General features: G+C 39.5%; 2 protein-coding genes across 2 annotated transcripts in view; both read left to right on the top strand.

Annotated features, from left to right (window-relative positions):
• Window positions 1–1,825, top strand: part of LOC138958893 (uncharacterized) — a 205,020-nt gene extending 203,195 nt beyond the window's left edge. The window contains exon 3 of the mRNA XM_070330213.1: window positions 1,267–1,825. Within this exon, the coding sequence (XP_070186314.1) occupies window positions 1,267–1,284 (18 nt within the window). The 3' untranslated portion in view covers window positions 1,285–1,825. The remainder of the gene's footprint in view (window positions 1–1,266) is intronic.
• Window positions 1,826–10,313: 8,488 nt separating this feature from the next.
• Window positions 10,314–21,046, top strand: LOC138958894 (alpha-L-fucosidase-like). Its single transcript, XM_070330214.1, has 9 exons — window positions 10,314–10,669; window positions 11,700–11,883; window positions 14,335–14,441; window positions 15,044–15,174; window positions 16,341–16,474; window positions 17,560–17,657; window positions 18,027–18,159; window positions 18,973–19,143; window positions 19,764–21,046. Exons 1-9 carry the CDS (start codon window positions 10,498–10,500, stop codon window positions 20,023–20,025), a joined length of 1,392 nt encoding a protein of 463 aa, XP_070186315.1. The 5' UTR covers window positions 10,314–10,497; the 3' UTR covers window positions 20,026–21,046.
• The last annotated feature ends 540 nt before the right edge of the window (window positions 21,047–21,586 follow it).

The raw sequence follows: 21,586 nt of genomic DNA on the forward strand, positions 1-21,586 counted from the left end.
ATTAATTTTGATCATAATTTTTATATTTTTAATTTTCAGAGCTTGTTTTTAATCCAAATATAACATATTTATATGTTTTTGGAATCAGAAAATAATGGAGAATAAGATGAACGTAAATTTGGATCGTTTTATAATATTGTTTTTGTTTTTTTTACAATTTTCAGATTTTTAATGACCAAAGTCATTAATTAATTTTTAAGCCACCAAGCTGAAATGCAATACCGAAGTCCGGCTTTGGCGGAGATTACTTGACCAAAATTTCAACCAATTTGGTTGAAAAATGAGAGCGTGACAGTGCCGCCTCAACTTTCACGAAAAGCCGGATATGACGTCATCAAAGATATTTATGAAAAAAATGAAAAAACTGTCTGAGGATATCATACCCAGGAACTCTCATGTCAAATTTCATAAAGATCGGCCCAGTAGTTTAGTCTGAATCGCTCTACACACACACACACACACACACACACACAGACAGACAGACAGACAGACACACATACACCACGACCCTCGTCTCGATTCCCCCCTCTATGTTAAAACATTTAGTCAAAACTTGACTAAATGTAAAAAGAGGCGCTCAATTTAGAGAACACCGATTTTGAAAATAACAAGGAATGCTTCACAGAACATACATTTTCAAAAAATAAACAGGAATGCTTTAAAAATCACAAAGTTAACACTCACAGTCAAACTGCGAATACAGCCATTTCAACCTCGAAGCCCTTAAAACCTTGGTACATGTACTTCAAAATACCACCACGACCATGTCACAGATCTGTCCAGCTTTTGCCAGCACGCTTTCACTTGGACACATACCAACAACTTGCAGCCTGTCTGCTTCCTGGGCCGAGTGGGAACTTTACAGTTAGGTACAGTGGAACCTGTCGATAACAACCATGCAAAGGACCGACCAAAAGTGGTCGTTATAGACAGCTTGTCGTTATGCAAAGGTGAACAAGTCGCGTAAGGCGAAATTACTACATTTAGTCAAGCTGTGGAACTCACAGAATGAAACTGAACGTAGTCCGCCGCTAGTGCAAAAGGCAGTGAAAGTGACGAGCCTGTTTGGCGCGGCAGCGGTTGCGCTGTGCTTCATAGCACGCTTTACTGTACCTCTCTTCGTTTTAACTTTCTGAGCGTGTTTTTAATCCAAACATATCATATCTATATGTTTTTGGAATCAGGAACCGACAAGGAATCTTCCTCTTCTTCTTGTCGATCGCCGATCACACTTGGGGCACCATTACTGTCAATTCTGTTTCCAAGTGTCATAATGGCAGTTGATGCGTAGTGTTGTGGTTTGTTGGAGTGCGCCGTGCGGCCCAACACATACGTCTTCAGCACTCGAGGTTTCTGTCAGGGTTACCTCACCCTTAGCTCATGGCCCAAGGACCTGCCCTGTGAGCACAAGGTTGGTCCATATTAGTCTGGCCTCTACCCTTCGGCCTGTCCAGCTTGGGAAGCCCTGCCAGGAGTTTACACTCCCGCTGGCATAGCTCTTAGGGTCACCGAGACATGCAAACCACCACACCACATTAAGGAATGGGCCATGTGGTGGCCGACAAGAAATAAGATGAAATAGTTTTTGAATCGATTTCGGAAATTTAATTTTGATCATAATTTTTATATTTTTAATTTTCAGAGATTGTTTTTAATCCAAATATAACATATGTATATGTTTTTGGAATCAGAAAATGACGAAGAATAAGATGAAATTGTTTTTGGATCGTTTAATAAAAAATAATTTTAATTACAAGTTTCCGATTTTTAATGACCAAACTCACTCATTAGTTTTTAAGCCACCAAGCTGAAATGCAATACCAAACCCCGGCCTTCGTCGAAGATTGATTTGCCAAAATTTCAATCAATTTAATTGAAAAATGAGGGTGTGACAGTGCCGCCTCAACTTTTACAAAAAGCCGGATATGACGTCATCAAAGGTATTTATCGAAAAAACGAAAAAACGTCCGGGGATATCATACCCAGGGACTCTCATGTCAAATTTCATAAAGATCGGCCCAGTAGTTTACTCTGAATCGCTCTACACACACACACACACACACACACACACACACACACACACACACACACATACACCACGACCCTCGTCTCGATTCCCCCCTCTATGTTAAAACATTTAGTCAAAACTTGACTAAATGTAATTACAAAGAAAAAAGTGTGTCGGGGATCCTTTGGTGGGGTCGTTATGGGCAGGTGGTCGTTTTCGAGAGGTGGTCACAAGAGCAGGTTTGATTGTATTTTTCAAAATGACATCCCTTTCAATGTGCTAAATCATTTTAACAAAAAAGTCGAGTCCCACTCTGCACAGAAAGCAGCCAGGCTGTGGATTGGTTGGGCACAACAACAATGCCACTTGTGGCCGCCATTTGCATCTTGTTGATTGGTTGGGCACAACAATGATTCAATGCCACTTGTGGCCGCCATTTGCATCTTTTTGTTTGTTATTTATCAGCAACTAAACACATGCATATCACCAGCAACGTTCGGTTGTGTCTACTCTATCTGAACAGTAAAATGTTTTTACTGGGCATACAGTAATATAGACCATTTATACTTGGGCTTGAATGATATCTCTTCCAGGAATGTCGTCTTTAATGTAGCCGTGTGACGATTTCATGTACTGTTGTCCCTCTCTTTTACTCCCTGTCTATTATCTTCCCCTGACCCAAGTTGTGTCTCCCGCTAGGATTATTGTGTGTTGTAGCTAATTGTAGGTGTGTATGGAGGCTGGTTTCTTATTGGTTGATTGTTTGAACGGGTGCGCGCGTGGCTTAGAATAATAGCGTGGGCGAGAAGAGTAGGGGAAAGGCCCTAATTACCGGGCGGGCGCCTAATAACGGACACGCGATATCTCAGAAATAGGAGGTCACAACAAAAAATGTTTTGCGCGAAACGATTTAGTGATATCCCCTTACACTTCGCACCAAAATAACATGGCGACTGAACGCACGCATTCTGCACGGTAAGTGGTTTTCTGTTTTTCGTACTCTCACTGTAATTTTAGAAATTTGTAAACTAAGTGCAGCAAGAAGTTACGACTTTCTAAGATGAAGTAGATACTACATACACTCTATTAGTAAATACCATGCAATACGACATACTCAATGAACGCATTTTTCAACAGCTCCATTGTAACTCCAACTAGTGGGGTTTTCCAAATACCGTCCACCACGTGCGCCCAAATAACGGACTATGTAATATGTGTAATATGTAATAAATATTTGTGTGTGTGTGTGTGTGTGTGTGTGTGTGTGTGTGTGTGTGTGTGTGTGTGTGTGTGTGTGTGTGTGTGTGTGTGTGTGTGTGTGTGTGTGTGTGTGTGTGTGTGTGTGTAGTTGAACTGTGCGGTTAATTCGCTTGACTAAAAATAACGCATAACCCTCTCTCGAGAAAAAGATACATATCTTCATAAAAACTTGCTTTTTGACTGACAAAATTTGCAAAAACCAACATAATAATTAAATGTTAAAATACATGAACGTTCATAAAAAAGAAAACGGTTGCAATTGTTAATTAAAACATGGTTTCTGCAACTTTTGTTACTCTATTAAGCAGCGAATTTCGTGTCCGGATTTTGGTGACCCCCTGTCCGGATTTAGGCAGTAGGTTTCCCAAAACCGGACAATTTGCCCAAAAATTCAAACCTTAATAACTTTTAAAGTATAACAGATTTGTTCAATTCTTTTCAACATGAAGATAAAGGTAGGTTAGATCTACAATAATCCGTTTTCAAAAAAGTTTGACAGAACACACTTGATGAACTTTAGTGCAAAACAAAATTTGAATCAAATATCTATTGTAAGAGCATCACTTACATCAGTCTCTTAAAAATATAACAAAGCAAACAAAAACAACAAAGAATTTTTGGACAGTGTCTCCTGACTTGAAATTACACAGAGTGGGGATTATTGATTTTCATACAGGTTTGAAAGACATGGACCCCCAGGCTGAAAAAGTAAGAAATAAAACTAAAACAGTGGTACGTGTATTTCTTCCTGTTTCTACGGTGGTACCCGTCATGGCGAGACAAACCAGTTAGTGCCCTTACATAGCTCTCAGAGTCTCATGGAAACTTTGATTAACATCAGTAGCTTCAACAACAAAAGAAACAGAAAAATAGCAACATAACAGAAGTCAACGAACAACGATGCACTAGTAGATAGAAATCAACAAAGAAACCTCCTTTGTATTCAAAGATTCTTCCAACGAGGCTGCAAGAAAATCACAGAAAACAATGTGAATATGTCGCTAATTGATGGAAGAGAATGCAGATAAATCCTTCACTAACGTGTACATGTAAAGACTCGGTGAAGTACAATGTACAGTCCCCGGCGAAAGAAACGCAACTCATTCGCGCCCACTGTTGCGAGTGATTTTTCGTCTTTTTTAAATTGTCGTAAAATATAAACCAGATAAGGTAAATCAAAAAGAAAAATAGATTCGTAGAGGATATTTTCCTGGCTCTATGATAAATGCATAGTATTTAATCGTTTTTATTTTTTACTTGTTCATAAATTGTGTTATACAGGGTAGGGGTCAAGCGAGTCGTGATTGCAGGTAAACTTGTCTTTTCAACATGCTACAAAAATCGCAAAACTGCATATTTTTTAACAAGGAAAAGACATTTTTGGAGGAAATTCATTTCTTAACAACACCATTTAATTAGAATTATTTGCCAAAGCGTTTAAGACTCCAGAAATGAACAAATATCACTTGGACAGTGTTAAAAAGGGTTGTTTGGCAAAAGCTCATTCGCACGGAATCGACGTGATGATTTCATCAAAAAAACATATGCTATTTATGTGAAATCAGTGGAGACAAGGCAGATGAGACACAGTTCACACAATTAACATACAAGCAAAAAACAACAGAGTCAATGCATAGTGTTGCTGCAGTAGGCCACCGAAGTGACAATTATTTTATTAAATTCTGTAATTATATTACCTTACCTATGCTTTTCAAGAATAGATAGTTAATTGCCCAACCTGTTAATTAATTTAGTTGGGGATTCTCATGGAATCCAACAATTGAATTTCATTATAAAATCTAGAGAGTCCATAAAGCTTTTGGGGCTGTTCCGCCATAACGTTGACAATTGAAACGTTAGTTTGATATTATTTAGATATATGTTTATGCCAGATGCCACAGTCGCCGGCTGCTCAGCCCAAAAACCGCTCAGGGCGAAAGGGAAGTAGTCTGGGACCTTGTGCAACTGTGGACTATAGCCTAAGTTTCGGTTCCAGACCAATCAATAATGGTACTGCACCAAAGCTCAAACGGTGGTGCCAGCACACCCTGGCAGCATGCAGGATAAAAATTGTCAGAATCAAAAGTGAATAGGAGCCAATAAGGGCATGTAATGTAATAAACCATGGACAGAATTATGGCATGGACAACCAATCGTTAGAGGCTAACTCATTCCAGTGACAGGAACTAAAAGTACAAGCAAATTTACGAATATATTCAGCAAGGTGACAACAATAATAGCTTGCAATATAATGACACCATGACAAGGATAAGAATCTAAATTTCCATTGCAATAATTATGTAACAAAGGGGATAACTGGTAAACATAGGGATGGGTGGGAGGGAAAAGACGAAGAATAAGTCAAAAGTAGAGACAGAGCAAGAAATGATGTTGTCTGTAGGTAGACAAAGAAGAGAGTGACCGAACGCGGTCAAGGGGAAAGCATCCACGCTAAGCTGACTGGAACAATCTCTGGCATTGCCCAGTGATTGGTCCATGTGCTACTCATTAATATTCATGAGGTTACAGCAGAGGAATTCCGATTTCCCATAAATGTCCTTGTTACCCACAAGACTTTTTGTGACCAAGTGTCTGGTCTACACGATCAGGCTATAACTAGAAACAAAAAAGTGTTCACTCTAAATTTGCCGCCTAAAACGGACTCGTTTCTGTCCACAGCCAAAGCTTTTATCACACAAAAATTGCTATATATGACAGCTAAGACCGTATTTGTTACATTTTAGCAGTGTTGACCCCGAGTTTCTACTGCAAACAAAAAATAATAGCAAAATCTCAAAGTATGTGCGAGTCCCCTAGTATGGACCACCTTCAACAAATCGAAGAAAATAAAAGCTAAAGGCTATTTTCATTCATTCATTAAGAAGCTTGCTGGAAATAACCTATAAATAGCCTTCGAGATTTAAAAGAAATATAACAAAAAGTCTTCTTTTCGTGGAAGTTGATAATTTCACTTATTTTCACTCTGTTTTTGATAAGCCTCTTTAGTTTTCCTGGTGTGCTTTAAATAATGCTCTCATCAACCCGACACAGATAAATCTAAAGCATATTTGAATTAGTCTGACTTGTACACTAAGTTGTATCATGTTACATAGTATAGGGGCTTTTTACAGTGATTCGTGAAGGCCGCTTCACTGGTCCATATTAGGCGCCCAGGCTCCTAATATGGACCATTTGTGATTTTGTCTGTATTTAATTTTTGCTGAATGTCTAATAAAGCTATTTCACTCTAATTAGGCCTAACGGTTAACCTAAGAGAGAAGGACTACCAGACACAAAATGAAACTTCTTCGCAAGAAAACAAGCTAGTTATCAGCATGAAACAAAAAGTGGTTCATATAAGGAGCCCTTCCCCTACACACATGCAAACACAGTCACACACACACACACACACACACACACACACACACACACACACACACACACACATACATACATACTCACACACAATACCGCGCGCCCGCCGCAGACTCTTATAACTATCAAATCAGCACAGCGCTCTGGCGAAAAATAACCTCAGCATAGGCCAAGGACTGGAAATCTCTACGGCGACTATATACAGTAAACAAGTCGCGTAAGGCGAAATTACTACATTATTTTAGTCAAGCTGTTGATATCACAGAATGAAACTACGGAACGCGGATCGTATCAACTGATGCAGGAAATTGATGCAGTCAAAACCAAGAATTTGATGCATCGTTTGGATGCATCAGAATTTTCGGGTTTTCCCGGAAAGTGCCGAGCAAAAATCAAAATTTGAACCGGAATACGAAGCGAAACGAACTATTTTAACCCTCTTTTGTACGCGCCATTCCAAATCCCACTACCAGCAGGAATTTTTCCGAAATCATGGCAAGTGTAATTGACGGTTTGGAAGAAGCTGTGGTTCAAACAGTCGAGCAAAGATGGCAGGAGGCGAGAAACGAAGGAGAAGGAGGTGCCGACGGCATCTGTTTATATTCGTCAAAATGTCATTTCAAGTTTTTCCGTGCTCAGGCATTTCTTACGGAAAGACCGGAAATGAATGATCTTTTGCATGCATACAAAACCGAAAGTGATGCATCAAAATGATGCATCATTTTCTAAAAGGATGCATCATTTTCATATCGGATGCATCAGTTTTGGAAAATGATGCATCCTTTTTGAAAATAATGCATCCTTTTGTGAAAATGATGCATCAAATTGTAAAAATGATGCATCAAATTCTTGGTTTTGGATGCATCAATTTGATGCATCAGTTGATACGATCCGCGTTCCGTATGAAACTGAACGCACTGCTATTTTTTTTAACCGAAACAAACTAGGCCTACAGCTTCGATCCCCGCGGCAGTTTTCCCGTGCAATACGAACTATGACATTGACGAGGCAGAATAGCGCAATAGCGTACTGCGGTAAGCAGGAAAGCTCGCTTTTTCTGTATTCTTTTTAACTTTCTGAACTAGTTTTGAATAAAACATATTACATCTTTATGTTTTTGGAATCAGGAAATGATAAAGAATAAGATGCAACCATTCAAGGATCGATTTCTTACATTTTAATCGTAGCTTTAATTAACCTATTTCCCTTAATTGTGATCACTGACATTTTAAGAGTAAACATAACATATGCATATATTATACAGAGAATATATAATTAAAAGTTTGTCAACTGCAGTGCATGCATGTACATTACTCGAAGACACCCCCTCTCCCCCCCCAACCAAGAAACTGAGTTGCACATAAACTACAGTTGAATGAACAGCTTGTTATTCACTTGATGACATGATATTTTCCAGTTAATTTGTACTAAGCATTCAGTGATACACAAGAAAAATACCTACAAAGTGCATGATCACTGCATGATGCATAGCGAGCAACTGATTGATCCAGTTTACAGGCACGCAGGCAACTCAGTTCAGTGACTCAGTGCAAAATGATTACACCTGAACAATAGTTTCAGAACAATCAATCCACCGTACCACACTTGTTGCTGTCGCGTCGGATTTTGCTATCAATTTAGATACAATGCATTGTCTGTAATGTTATGCAAAAGTGGAAGATACGTATGCGGTTTAGTGAGTGTGAAACCCTTTCATCGATCGAACTTTCAAATAACTATCAAAGTCGAGTCTTTTTTCAAGAAGTCTACCACTGATGTAACGAGAAAAAGTACGGACAAAATCTTTATTGAATTTAGTAAAACTAATACCCGGAAACATTCCTTTTCTAACAGAGTTGCACCATCATGGAACACACTGTCTGACGGCAAGCGATTCCCAGAGCGCGGCGCGTTGTGCAGCGCGGCGATTCCGAGAGCGCGGCGATTGCTTTCGGTTTCACCAGCGCAGCGATTGTTGACGCGCTTCATTTATGTATCAGCAACATTTTGAACAACAATAGTTTGCACCTACCTCTATTACGTGAATTTATACACCACTTTACAGTACCAGCGCTTACATGGAATGAAGAGAAAACCCGCGGAGCGTGCGAACATTGTTGGCCAAGTTTAGAAGCCATTGCAAAGACATGTAGTGATATGACTGCCAAGTATTCAAGGCCGGAACTTGGGCATGTTTAGACATCGGCGCAGCGATATATGGTGAACGCAGGTGAAAGAGTGAGAGTGAGAGAGAATGGTGCTCTGTTTTTCGTTTTATTGACAGTTTTATTTCTCAAATAGATCAGATAGTAGCTGTAGCTAAACTTTGCGATTGTGAAGGAAATGTAACAGCAGAATACATAGCGCGTCGTCAGTGAATCACACCGCTCGCAACGCTGCACAACGCGCCGCGCGTCGTGAATCCACTTCGCTGTCTGATGTTGTTAATAATGCACAAACTATTAACACTTTCAAAAATCTGCTGGACATACAAAAACTTATGACTGAGTTACTTAATTTGTACGATAATTGATATTGGGTAAATACGACTTTGAGCATGTTAATATGATTGACCTGCTATCAAATTTGATAATAAGATGGGACGCGAAAAAAGCCGTGAGGCTTATGGATACCAATCCAGTCCCAAACCACTACTACTACGACTACTACTAACTATTTATTTACTACAATCGATGTTGTACCCACTACATTTAGGGTCTCAGGTGCCTAGTTTAGTGTAAATGACTTAAGTTTCTGTCTATTAAAACATTTGGGACTATTCACTCGTCAACGTGATAGACATCGGAGGACACTAATTATTATCATTGGAAACGGGTCCGCCTAAACTACGCGCCAGCACGCGCTAGCACGCGCCAGCACGCGCTACCTTGAACCATAGCACTTATATACTTTATTTTTATATTTCTAGTTAGTTCATCGTCCATTCTCACATAATACAAAATTTCAAACTTCAATGATGAAAAATACGGAAGTTATGACGAGTTTAAGGAGAGCTAATGCACTACTCTCAAATCCGACGATTGTCGGACATGGAGCCACGGCCTTAGGATAGCTCTCCTATAACGCGTCTTAGCTATCGTAAATTTTATCACTGAAGTTTGAAATTTTGTATAATGTAAGAACTGACGATGGAATGACTAGAAACATACAGATAAATTATATAACAGCTATGAATCTCAGTAGCGTCCACTTAAAATTGGTAGTGCGCAGTTTTAGTCACTGCCGGATTTTGTCGGATTTGAGAGTAGCGCATTAGCTCGCCTAAAACCCGTCATAACTACTGAAATGTTCAACACTCAAGCTTGAAATTTTGTATTATGTAAGAATGGACAATGAACTATATAGACTATAAAAATAAATTATGTAAGTGTTATGGATCACTGGGTAGCGTCTACTTCAAAGTGGTAGCACGCTGTTTAGTCAATCATAGAGAAATCGTCGGATTTGAGAGTAGTGCATTAGCTCTCCTTAAACTCGTCATAACTTCCGTATTTTTCATCATTGAAGTTTGAAATTTTGTATTATGTGAGAATGGACGATGAACTAACTAGAAATATAAAAATAAAGTATATAAGTGCTATGGTTCAAGGTGGCGCGTGCTAGCGCGTGCTGGCGCGTAGTTTAGTCGGACCGTTGGAAACAGAAGGGACATAACTCTACGCAAAGAAGCGCGTGACTATGGTCAACAGCAAGCTACCTTCATCAGATCGTGATTGTATCGCTAGCAGAGTGGTGTGAACTTGTTTGTTCCTCTTGTCTCACTCTCGAGAGACAGCCAGATTCATCGTGTTTATGCTGGTCATTTTTTCTGTTAGTTGAGATAAACTGGAAAGATGCAAACGACAAGCTTTGTCAGTCTGGTTCTTTCACTCTTCTTGATACTTGTGACAGTGTCGTCTGCCAAAAGGTACGAACCGAACTGGGCTTCTCTGGACACTCGCCCATTGCCTGCCTGGTATGATGAAAGCAAGATTGGAATTTTCCTTCATTGGGGAGTATTTTCAGGTAATTTCTAGATGTCTGTGTGTGCAACGTTCGTCAGAATGTTCTTACCGTGCAGATCCATACATTGTTTTAATTACTTCCTGAAGTAGGACTTTCGTTTGCAGCCCGCACGATCAGTAAATATATAATATCATATGTGCGATTTATTTCAGCTTATCTTCTACCTTTGAAGCTAGTTAATTAGAATGTCAATGGTTAATCTGTAACAACGATTTTTGTCACAGCTATGTGCTATAATACATCTTTGAACTTGAAGTTTGTTTATCTTTGAAAAATACTTGTAAATGTATACATGTATGTATGTAAGATTTGCCTGTATAGTTTACTCATAGAGTCATAATCAATAATCACGTGAATGCCCCGTGGTTTGCTATGTATTGATTTGCCTTTAGTTTACTCACAACCTTGTGAATGCATGCCCCGTGATTTGCTATACATGTATTGATTTGGCTGTTTTGTTTTGGTTGTGTTTTAATTATTTTCATGTGATATCATACATGACAGTTAATACTTTTATAACATAAGTAAATTTTAAGGGGCTTATTGTCCGTCAGGTCTTAATTGCCTATAATTATTGGACATGAATTGGTTTATACGATTCGAGTTTTACGCCCTCACGGCTTTTTGATGTTTGCGTGTTTAGGTGGTATCAGCCATCTGCACTTATGGTAGAATGACCAAGATCTTTAACGTGCCATTGTGGTGACACGGGGGTGGGAGATGGATACCGTCTCTGGGTCTGCACATAAAGTTGACCCGTGTCCATCCCGGCATGGATTCGAACCAGCGACCTCTCGATCACAAGTCCAGTGCTCTACCACCTGAGCTACCCGGGCCCCCCAACTTTTATAACATGGTTTGAATGGGATCCTATGAACATTTTTCATATCTGGGACTTGTAGGTGTGTGTGCAAGCATGTGTGTTAGTGTGTTATTTAGTTTCTCTCATAACTGCCCTGCTTGCATGTGGAGAGCAAAAAGAGACTTCCGTGACTCACTGACTGGATTTTGGTAAATATTTTTGTTGCAGTTCCAAGCTACATTAACGAGTGGTTTTGGTGGGAATGGAAGGGAGCCAAGAGTCCGCGTGCAGTGACGTTTATGTTGAAGAACTACAAGCCTGACTTTACCTACGCAGACTTCGCTCCAGACTTCAAGGCTGAATTTTACGATCCCAACAGATGGGCCGACATCTTCAATGCCTCAGGAGCCAAGTGAGTGCTGCTTGAGTACAGTGAACCTTCAGTTTTAAGACCTTCAACAAGCTGAGAAAATTAGGTATTGTAGTAGGAGTCTTAGAATAGAGGTAAATGTACCAAGTTTAGGAAGAGTAAAATCTTTTGGAACAACTAAAGTCTTACCCCAGAGGGGGTCCTTAAAACAGAAGTTTCACTATACACTTCTTTTAAATGAATCTTATATTGACTGCTCCAGGGGTGTACCTTAACTTTTTTTGCTACCGGCCAGGGGGGCCGGTAAGTCCAAAATTGAACCGGCCCCCCAAAATCCCAACCGGCCCCCGGGATTTCTTACAACCGCCCCAGTGGCTTGTCGCGTGCTAACCACAAACACAAAAGACGTACATTCATACTTATTATGCATACATGTGGATTTGCACAACTAATAACTACCACAAACACACACAAAACTTGATGACTAAAATGCTATATTTTAATATAATGATAATTAACCTTGTTTTAATAAAGAATTTAAAATAAATGCCGCCACAAAGAAACAAGAAATCAAAACAACATTCACACCCTGTCACACAATCACACACTAAACCTCACTAAAAGTTACCCCCTTTATGTACCCCCTACCACACAATTTACAAAGTAATTTACTATGGAACTTTACTTACCACATAAACACACACTTTAAACAAATGAGTAAATCAGCATTTTTGTAAAGATTTTAGTCAAGCAGTATGTAAGAAATGTTAAGTCCTTTGTACTGGAAACTTGCATTCTCCCAGTAAGGTAATATATTGTACTACGTTGCAAGCCCCTGGAGCAAATTTTTGATTAGTGCTTTTGTGAACAAGAAACAATTGACAAGTGGCTCTATCCCATCTCCCCCCTTACCCCGTCGCGATATAACCTTCGTGGTTGAAAACGACGTTAAACACCAAGTAAAGAAAGAAAAAAGTAAATCAGCAATTTTTTTTATTTTAAATTATGTTTTTTGTTGTGTAAAACCAAGTATAAAAAGCTGACTACAAAAGTTGCTTTCTTGTTTTGTTTCTTTTTCTTTATGTCTGTGTTATTAATATTACTGTTAGATCAAGCAGAAGTATAAAAGTTGCATACCAGCCAAATTTACCACAGCTCAAGTCATAAATAATCAAAAGCATTATATTTCATTTCTATTTTCTAATGAAAACAAACAGATGTTCAGATTTCCTGATCCTAGAATTGTTTACAGGTGATCTTTATGCTTTTGATTCAGAAGAGTTGCAGAGTTGCACCCCTTATTATCCTATTGTTGAAGGTCTGTCTTTTCTTCTTTATCACATAATTATATTGGATCGGTTTTTTTTGTTACTTCCTTAGTTGAAGGGAAATAATTGACAGCAGTAGTACTGTCACTACTTGTACTAAGTTGGTCAGCAAAGCTGGTGTTAACATATTTTAGAAAACGGTCTTAATGAGTATCCCTGCAGTCAATGACCTATACATTTCCCAGAAACTGGATCAGTGGTACATAGCAGGCACATCAAAGGAAAAATACAGAGGGGGAATATGTTTGCTCTGGATGGGCGGTCAGATCAAAGGCAGATGCATTGTAAAAGCTGGTTGGCCTTGAGACCTGGGTCAATGACCGGTACTTGCAATCTGAACACAGCTGCCTGTCCAGACATGCACTGACCTTCTTACCCGGTGTCAATGACCGAGTTTTTATCTGAGAGGAAACAACATGTGAAAGTCTCTGAAGGATTGGTCAGCGCAGGATAAGATAAGAGAGGGGGTGAAGTGAATAGCGCAAAGAGGGGGGAGGGGGGGGGGGGGGGGGGGGTGGTAGCTATTTTGACTGCTGATGCAATCGCCAGCGGCTCGTGGCACTGGAGGGGTGATGACACGGTCATTTGAGGCGGAGGGGGGTAGCTGTCCAGCCAATGTGTCTGTTGATTGGTAGTAGTCCTGAGTCCTTCTCAAAGTGGGGGGGATGAGTGGGCAGTAGAGAAGTGACAGATTTTGAGATCGCCCGCGAGAGATATTTGTTCGCCGGCCGTTCCGATTAACTACGTTGCCTAACGACTTTGTGCTTAACCGAAATTTGAACCCGCCCGAGAACCTGCCGGGCGACCGCCAATATTCAGCCCTGCTGCTCTGTATAATTCTGGTGATTACCCGTGATGACTCGTAGTTGCTTTGTGTATGTATACAGAATGTTGTTGTTGTTGTCAGTTTTTCAGTAAAATGACCTGACAGACTTTAATCACTTGTAAACAGAAAAATTAGTTCCATTGTATTGTATTTCTATTTTCATTCATATTATACTAGTGCGTCATAGATGATATAATGAGGATGTCTGGTACGCGGAATGAGGGCTTCTGTTATATAGTTCAGTGTCCCTATTATAGTGTAGACATAAACTCTTAAACTATCAAGTTGGATTGACTTTGTTACATTTGAATGACTGACACATTTTTTAATTCATTTCAGGTATGTGGTGTTGGTGACAAAACATCATGAAGGATTCACCAACTGGCCGTCTAAATATTCATGGAACTGGAATGCCATGGATGTAGGGCCCAACAGAGATCTTGTTGGTAAAGGAAAACATGCATTTTATAACCTGTCCCCTTGTAATTTTATGTAACATTTTGTGATAGCTAGACTTTTGGTTTCCTGTGTGGGTTCGTTTCTAATAACAGACACATACAAGTAAGTGAGCTCACCAATATTAGTGAATAGATTGATATCTAACTCTGTGTATAGGCCCACAGCTATTTTCCGTGATACATAGCTGTATCCGAATCGACAAAATCTGTGAAGAATGAAGACACTAGCTAGTGCTGCCATAATATCACTGGTTTCAACTCAAACAATCATGTCTAATACATGTAGCATAAATGAAGCTTGTAAAGTATGTGGTTCCCGGAATGTGTAGCACTTCAGCCTAGAGAATAGCTACAGTAAAGCTGGCCTGTTCACCTGAAAATGTGTGTCATAAGAGGATACTGCATGATCGCTGTAAGAGATCAGGGGAGCCCTCCTCCAAAGACTGCCGGTTTCATGCCCCCCCCCCCCCCCCCCCCCATTTTAAGATCTTCCTATCACAGATTTATTGTTCCCTCTGTGAATTTACCTGTGTTTTAAAACTCTCCCTTGACCTGTAATTCAACGTGTTTTCATTATTTTCTACTTACAGGTGATTTGGCAAACGCTATCAGGAAGAAAACAGACATCCACTTTGGAATCTATCACTCTCTGTTTGAGTGGTTCAACCCACTCTACCTCCAGGATGCTGCCAACAAGTACACCACACAAGATTTTGTTAAAGTAAGTATTTTTAGCATTAATTGTAATGAGCGAACACAACATCCAAAGCTATAAGGGTTCTTACTGTTTACTTTTATTCGTAAACATTTCATTAGCTAACCTTTCTTGTTTCTTGATTCATGTACGTATTTTCAGTCTGTGATTAATACTCTGCTGCCTTTGTTGTTAATCTTTTTTTTTAATCTGCTGCTTCTCTCTTTCTCTTATAGCTGAGATATACTGTACATTGTTGTGAGTTGCATTGTTTATTGTATTGAGGTTAAAACACCAAGTTTGCACTGTTAGAGGGACAATTGCTTTTTTGTGTCTTCGTGAAATAAAGAAGGGCGAGGTAGATAAAGTAACTTCTGTTCTGGGCAACTTGAGGAAGAAAAGCAACTATATTGGCTTTAAAATTAAGGTTAATCCTGTCCGAAGATAGATTAAACGTTGTGGAACCCTTTCGGTGAAAATAGCTGTTTTTCGGAAATATTTTGGTCAGAATTTTATCTGCTATCGGTATGAAAAATTAACTCTGATGTGTATTTTATGGTGGGTGTGCTTAATATGACACCCTCTTCTTTTAAAAAATATTGCTCATCGGAGCCAGGTAATGCTGCCGATTGTCGTTGTCCCAATAATCGATGGCTTGCAGTATTTGCTGACAACGTGTTTTGGTTGAGGTCACGTGAGTTTAGAAAAACACATGTGCTTTATCAACCACTGCAAGCAATCGGCAGCAAATTGTGGCTCCGATGTGCATACGTTTGAAAGAAAATGGTGTCGTATTAAGTGCACACAGCATACACATCATAGCTAGTTGTTCATCGCGATGGCAGGTAAAAAGACGTTCAGCTGAGCGAGTACTTCCGCCTCCCCTGTCTGGGACGCTAACTCTGCCACAGCGCTTGAAAATCCTGAAAGAGTTATTTCTGAACATCGTCTATTGAAAAGTGCATCTATAAATGTTTAAAAGAGGCATTTTCAGATTGAATAACAGGTTTACAAAATGTAAATGTTAAAAGTCTCTGTTAGGCTTGCAGCCTTTCAACGGTTGCATGACATTGCACCTGAATTTGAAAATCACACCATGAATTTTCTTCTTTTCTTTTTTTCTTTTCTTCTTTCTTTCTGTCTTTCTTTTCTTGGGTAATTCATGTTCAACTTTGATTCTTTTTCGTTTACAGTCAAAGACGATGCCAGAGTTGCATGAGCTGGTGACCAAGTATGAACCAGAAGTAGTGTGGTCCGATGGAGACTGGATGGTGAACGACACATACTGGAACGCCACAAACTTCCTGGCTTGGCTCTTCAATGACAGGTCTGCTTCTTACTCCACTTCTGTAATATATGTTAAAATTGTTTAGTACTATGTAATAATATGGATGTCCAAGATTTGCTTGGATGACAAATGTCAAATGACACCAGTGTGAATTACTGAGTGCTATCAGTAGTTCAGTTTTGTTGAAATAACACAGTGGCACCTGTCATGAAATGACATCCTGGCTAAAAGTGTCCCCACATTGCACTTTTGTCTTCAAAACAGGTATAATTTGGTCAAGATGATAAACACTGTCCTCTAGTGGGAGGTGTCCAGTCATCAGAGGGGCCTGACGTCGCTGGCGCCAATGTATCATTGATTATTCAAATTAAGGCATGCTCAGTTCTGGTGTAATTTGAAGAAAGTGGATGCACACTTTGGCCTGATTATTCAAATGAAGGCATGCACAGTTCTGGTGTAATTTGAAGAAAGTGGATGCACACTTTGGCCAGAGAAGGCAGTCAGATGATGATGATCAGAGACATACAACTAATTGAGAGTAGTGTGCTGGCTGTTACAGCTGAACAAGAGCAGAGAGTGCAATTTGGAAGAACTGATCGCACAAACAATTATCAGTTAGCTCAGCTGTTAATTATCACCTAAATCTCTTTTGTCAGTTAAATTGACCAAGATAAGAGTAACTGTGTATCCTGCTGTAGTCAAACAACAGCTTTTTGAATGCAAATGTTTTTCACACATCCAAATCAAATTGAGTTCAGTGTTGTTTGAAAATCATTTAACACTTTCTACCCCACCTATGTTGACCAAGTTTTTTTTTAGCCGAGACCAGCTGTGCTGCAGCAGGTCACTCAGAATTGTAGTAACTGTGTATGCAGGCGTTAGATGGACGTTACAGAAAGTGACTGTGTGTACGGATATATCAAAGACGATATAATATTACCTACTATGAACCAGGTCAGATAGAGCCATATGAGTCGGTACGGATATACCTGGGAGACGATGAGTTAAGAGCTGCAGGAAGGTTTTAAAGCTTTCCTTCGACAAATGTACTATACCATCTATATATACCTTGTGGTAAAACCACAACATTTGCGTAATAATTGAAACTCTTGCTTTCTTTACAGCCCTGTCAAAGACACTGTTGTGGTGAATGACCGCTGGGGGAAGAACATTCGCTGCAAACATGGCAGCTTCTATAACTGCAATGACAAATTTGTGCCAAGTAGGTTTAAGCTGATCTTTTTAATATTATGTTCCTTGTTTCTGTGCTGCCCTCTTTGTCATTGAAAAAACATTTAGTATACTGAAGAATGTTATCCGAGTTTTATATACGGGGAGAAGATCGATGAGCCATTTTGTGGCTTTCAGCAAAATGACATATGTCCACAGTTTATTTTTCTGCTGAGTACCAGGAATATGTTTTGACTTTTATTGGGTTTGATTGAATTCTTTCCTGGATTTGGACGTATTTCTTTGGTACTAACTACAATGAAAAATTGTAGAGAAATTCTGCTCGGGCTGTTAAAATACAATTGGCCTGTTTAATTTTGAACAACATGATGAGTTTGTCGTGATTGTGATCATGTAACAGGCCAGCTGTTCAAACACAAGTGGGAGAACTGCATGTCACTAGACAAAGGATCATGGGGGTTCCGTCGTGACGCCTCCCTGTCCAGCATCTACAGTATGGATGATTTCATCTCTCTGCTTGTCCGCACTGTCAGGTGAACAAAACTGGGAAAGAATGTTTGAACAAATTATGAAAGACAACATTCAGAATAATATTACCTCTTAGAATGCTATAATTAAGTTGACTCACTCAGGTGAACAAAACTGGTCGAGATCTTTCAACAAAAATTATGAAAGACAAAAATGCAGAACAATAATTATTACCTTTTGGATCGAGTGCTATGATTAATAACAACAACAAGAACCACAAGATTACAGTGAAAATGTACTCACCAAAACACGAACAATAAAAACATGAATTACTCTGAATAGATTCCATTCTATTTTTACACTTCTTTTGGAAGATATGAAATATTGTTTGAGAGGGAAACAAATACTATTCGTGTTTTAAAATTATTGTACGTGTTTTGGCGAGTACATTTTCTTCTTGCTCTTCTTCTTCTCACCTGTAGTCTCTTGTTCCTATATTCTGCTATAATTAAGTTTACATGTTTGCTCGGAGCCTTGTTTTGTGTTTAACTGTAAAGTAAAGTTTGTAATTTCTTTGTCATGGCTGGAATGGTATGTGATTTACACAGGCATACGGGAAATACAAGGTAGCGTTACTCTGAACTGGTTCCATTCTACTTTTACACTTCTTTTGGAAGATATAAGATACATGTAACTGTTTAAGAGGGAAAATTAAACCTGTAACTTAATTACCAACAGTTGACAGATTTTTGTTTTGTTTGTTTTGCTTTTAGTTGTCAGTCAGAAAACAACAAATATCAATTATAGGAATGTAGAAGTAGATGAAGAAAGATGAATAGCAGAACTTAACAATTCAATAATATACATTTATTCATTAGCCTTGGCGGCAACCTGCTGGTGAACGTGGGGCCAACGTCCTATGGGGAGATTGCTCCAATTTACGAAGAGCGACTGCGCCAGATGGGTGAATGGCTGAACATCAACGGGGAAGCCATTTATGCAACAAAACCCTGGGCCTTCCAGAACGACACCGTCAACCCTGATGTCTGGTGAGACTTTGCATGAAATTGTATCTTCTATGAGAATTGGCAAAACATTTTCTTGAAGACTTAAATTTTAAAGTTCATTTGACTTGTGCTTGATGACTTTAAGAGTTAAATTAAGTCCTAATCCTCTAGCACATAATCCTCCTGGATAGGAAAGACATACAAATGGCAATTCAAGTTACTTGTTGTAATAGATGATGTTCGGAAATAGCTCTGTTGGGTTTGAATGGGGTGTGAAAGAGTGAATACTCTTGCTTTTAGTGAGTCAAACTTTCCCACGTGACATTGTAGGCTCACTAGCAAGGGGGGTGTCTGAAACACGTGGACAAGGAGCACATGTTGAAAGCTTGACTCATTAAAAATAAAACCAAAAGTACAACCCATGCAAACCCGACAGAGTTATTTTTACAGTTCACCTACTTTGAAAACATACATTTAAAGATATACCAAGGACATAAATTAACTGGAAATGAAATTGTCTTGTGCATTAGTACGTGTATTCCCCAAAACAAGGAAATACACCCACTCGGTCTCTGGATCTCTCTCTTTTTCTCTCAACAGCATCCCCCCTCCCCCACCCCCACTTCCATCTCTCAATCCTTTACTGCTTCATTGTGTTTCAGGTACACCTCCAAGAAGACAAGCAATGGCACAGTGGTGTACGCCATTCTGCTCAAGTGGCTGAAGGGAAATGTACTGGAGTTGGGCGCACCTATCGTCAGTCGCCAAAGCTCCATCACCCTTCTTGGCTACAGCGGGAGCCCCTTCACGTTCACGGGGCAAGCCATTCACGGTGTCGAGATCAACGTGCCGACAATCCCGTTCTATGACATGCCTTGCCAGTGGGGCTGGGTCTTCAAGCTGGAAAATCTTGTTAATCAGTAGGGTATGGAATTTTCACTGCTGAATTTGTTTTCTCAGAATTCTCATGAAAAAAGTGTGCGCTATGCACATACATCAAAGTCACATGAATCAACTGGCTGAACATTTTATGCCACTAAATTTATGTACTTTGGAATCTTCTTATTTTTTACACTTTTGAATCTGTGAATATAAATCCAATTCACATTTTGTGTACTTAACGGGATGACAAAGTGTGTTCTTTTTACATTTAGTCAAGTTTTGACTAAATGTTTCAACATAGACAGGGAATCGATACGAAGGTTGTGGTGTATGTGTGTGTGTGTGCGTGTGTATAGAGCGATTCAGACAAAACTACTGGACCGATCTTCATGAAATTTCACATGAAAGTTCCTGGGTAAAGTTGAGGCAGCACTGTCACGCTCTCATTTTTCAACCAAATTGGTTCAAATTTTAGTCAAATAATCTTTGACAAAGCCCGCACTTTGGTATTGCATTTCAGCTTGGAGGCTTAAAAAAAAAAAGAATTTGCTCATTAAATTTGTCATTAAAATCGATTTTTTGCAGATTTAAAATTGATTGCATTGTATTCCTCATCTTCTCCTGAATTAAAAAATATATAGATATATTATATTTACTGTAATAATGTGCTCAGAATGAAAGAAATTAGGTTCAGTAAATACCTACGGACACTTGCTTCGCGGCGGCGAGCGTGACCCGTCTCGGTCTTCGGTATGGCTAGCCGAGACTGTCTGAATGTAGTCTTGGCGATGATTGGTTTGTGGTGTTGATCTTGATTAAATGTTTTTATATTGCTTCACGCGACTTATTTAATTTTGTACCTGAATGTTTTTTGTTTTTGTGTTTCAAACCACAATTATACACTGATGCTACATTTTGTGCAATGATATTTTTGATACTATTTGATTTTAGGATCATTAATGTCTATTGTTTGAACATATAACATTCCGGGTGATTCTGTAATCCCCCCTTCCGGCCCCCGCTCCTCAATACTAATACCAAGGTTACAAAATCTCCTTAAACAAATTACCGTACTTTCCGGGTCATAAGGCGCGACTTTTTTCCTCGAGTTCGACCCCTGCGTCTTGTATAACGAAGCGCCTAATCCGTGTATGAAATACGAAAAAAATCAAAGAGACCGCTTGAGTACCAGTCAAACAACTTGTGATAATGCATGTTTCAGCTACTAGGTACTGCCCTGCCTTTGATCTGGCCGCACACACAGATTTCCACTCTGTTAAACTCGGTCACTGACCCCGATGCAGGAAGTGTTTCCTCTCTCAGATATGACAGGGGAACCACCTCTCATGGCAAAAACTGGGTCATTGACCCCTGGGAAGAAGGTCGTGTCTTTTAACAAGGCCACCCAGCTATCACAATGCCTTTGATCTGGCCGCACACACAGAGCACACATATTTTCACTCAGTTAAAGTCGGTCACTGACCGGTCACTGACCCCGGTGCAGGAAATGTTTCCTCTCTCAGATATGACAGGGGAACCACCTCTCATGGCAAAAACTGGGTCATTTTGGTGCGCCCTATCGGCCCCCTGCGTCCAATGGGTG

The sequence above is a fragment of the Littorina saxatilis genome, linkage group LG2, assembly GCF_037325665.1.
Source record: "Littorina saxatilis isolate snail1 linkage group LG2, US_GU_Lsax_2.0, whole genome shotgun sequence".
NCBI lineage: Eukaryota > Metazoa > Mollusca > Gastropoda > Littorinimorpha > Littorinidae > Littorina > Littorina saxatilis.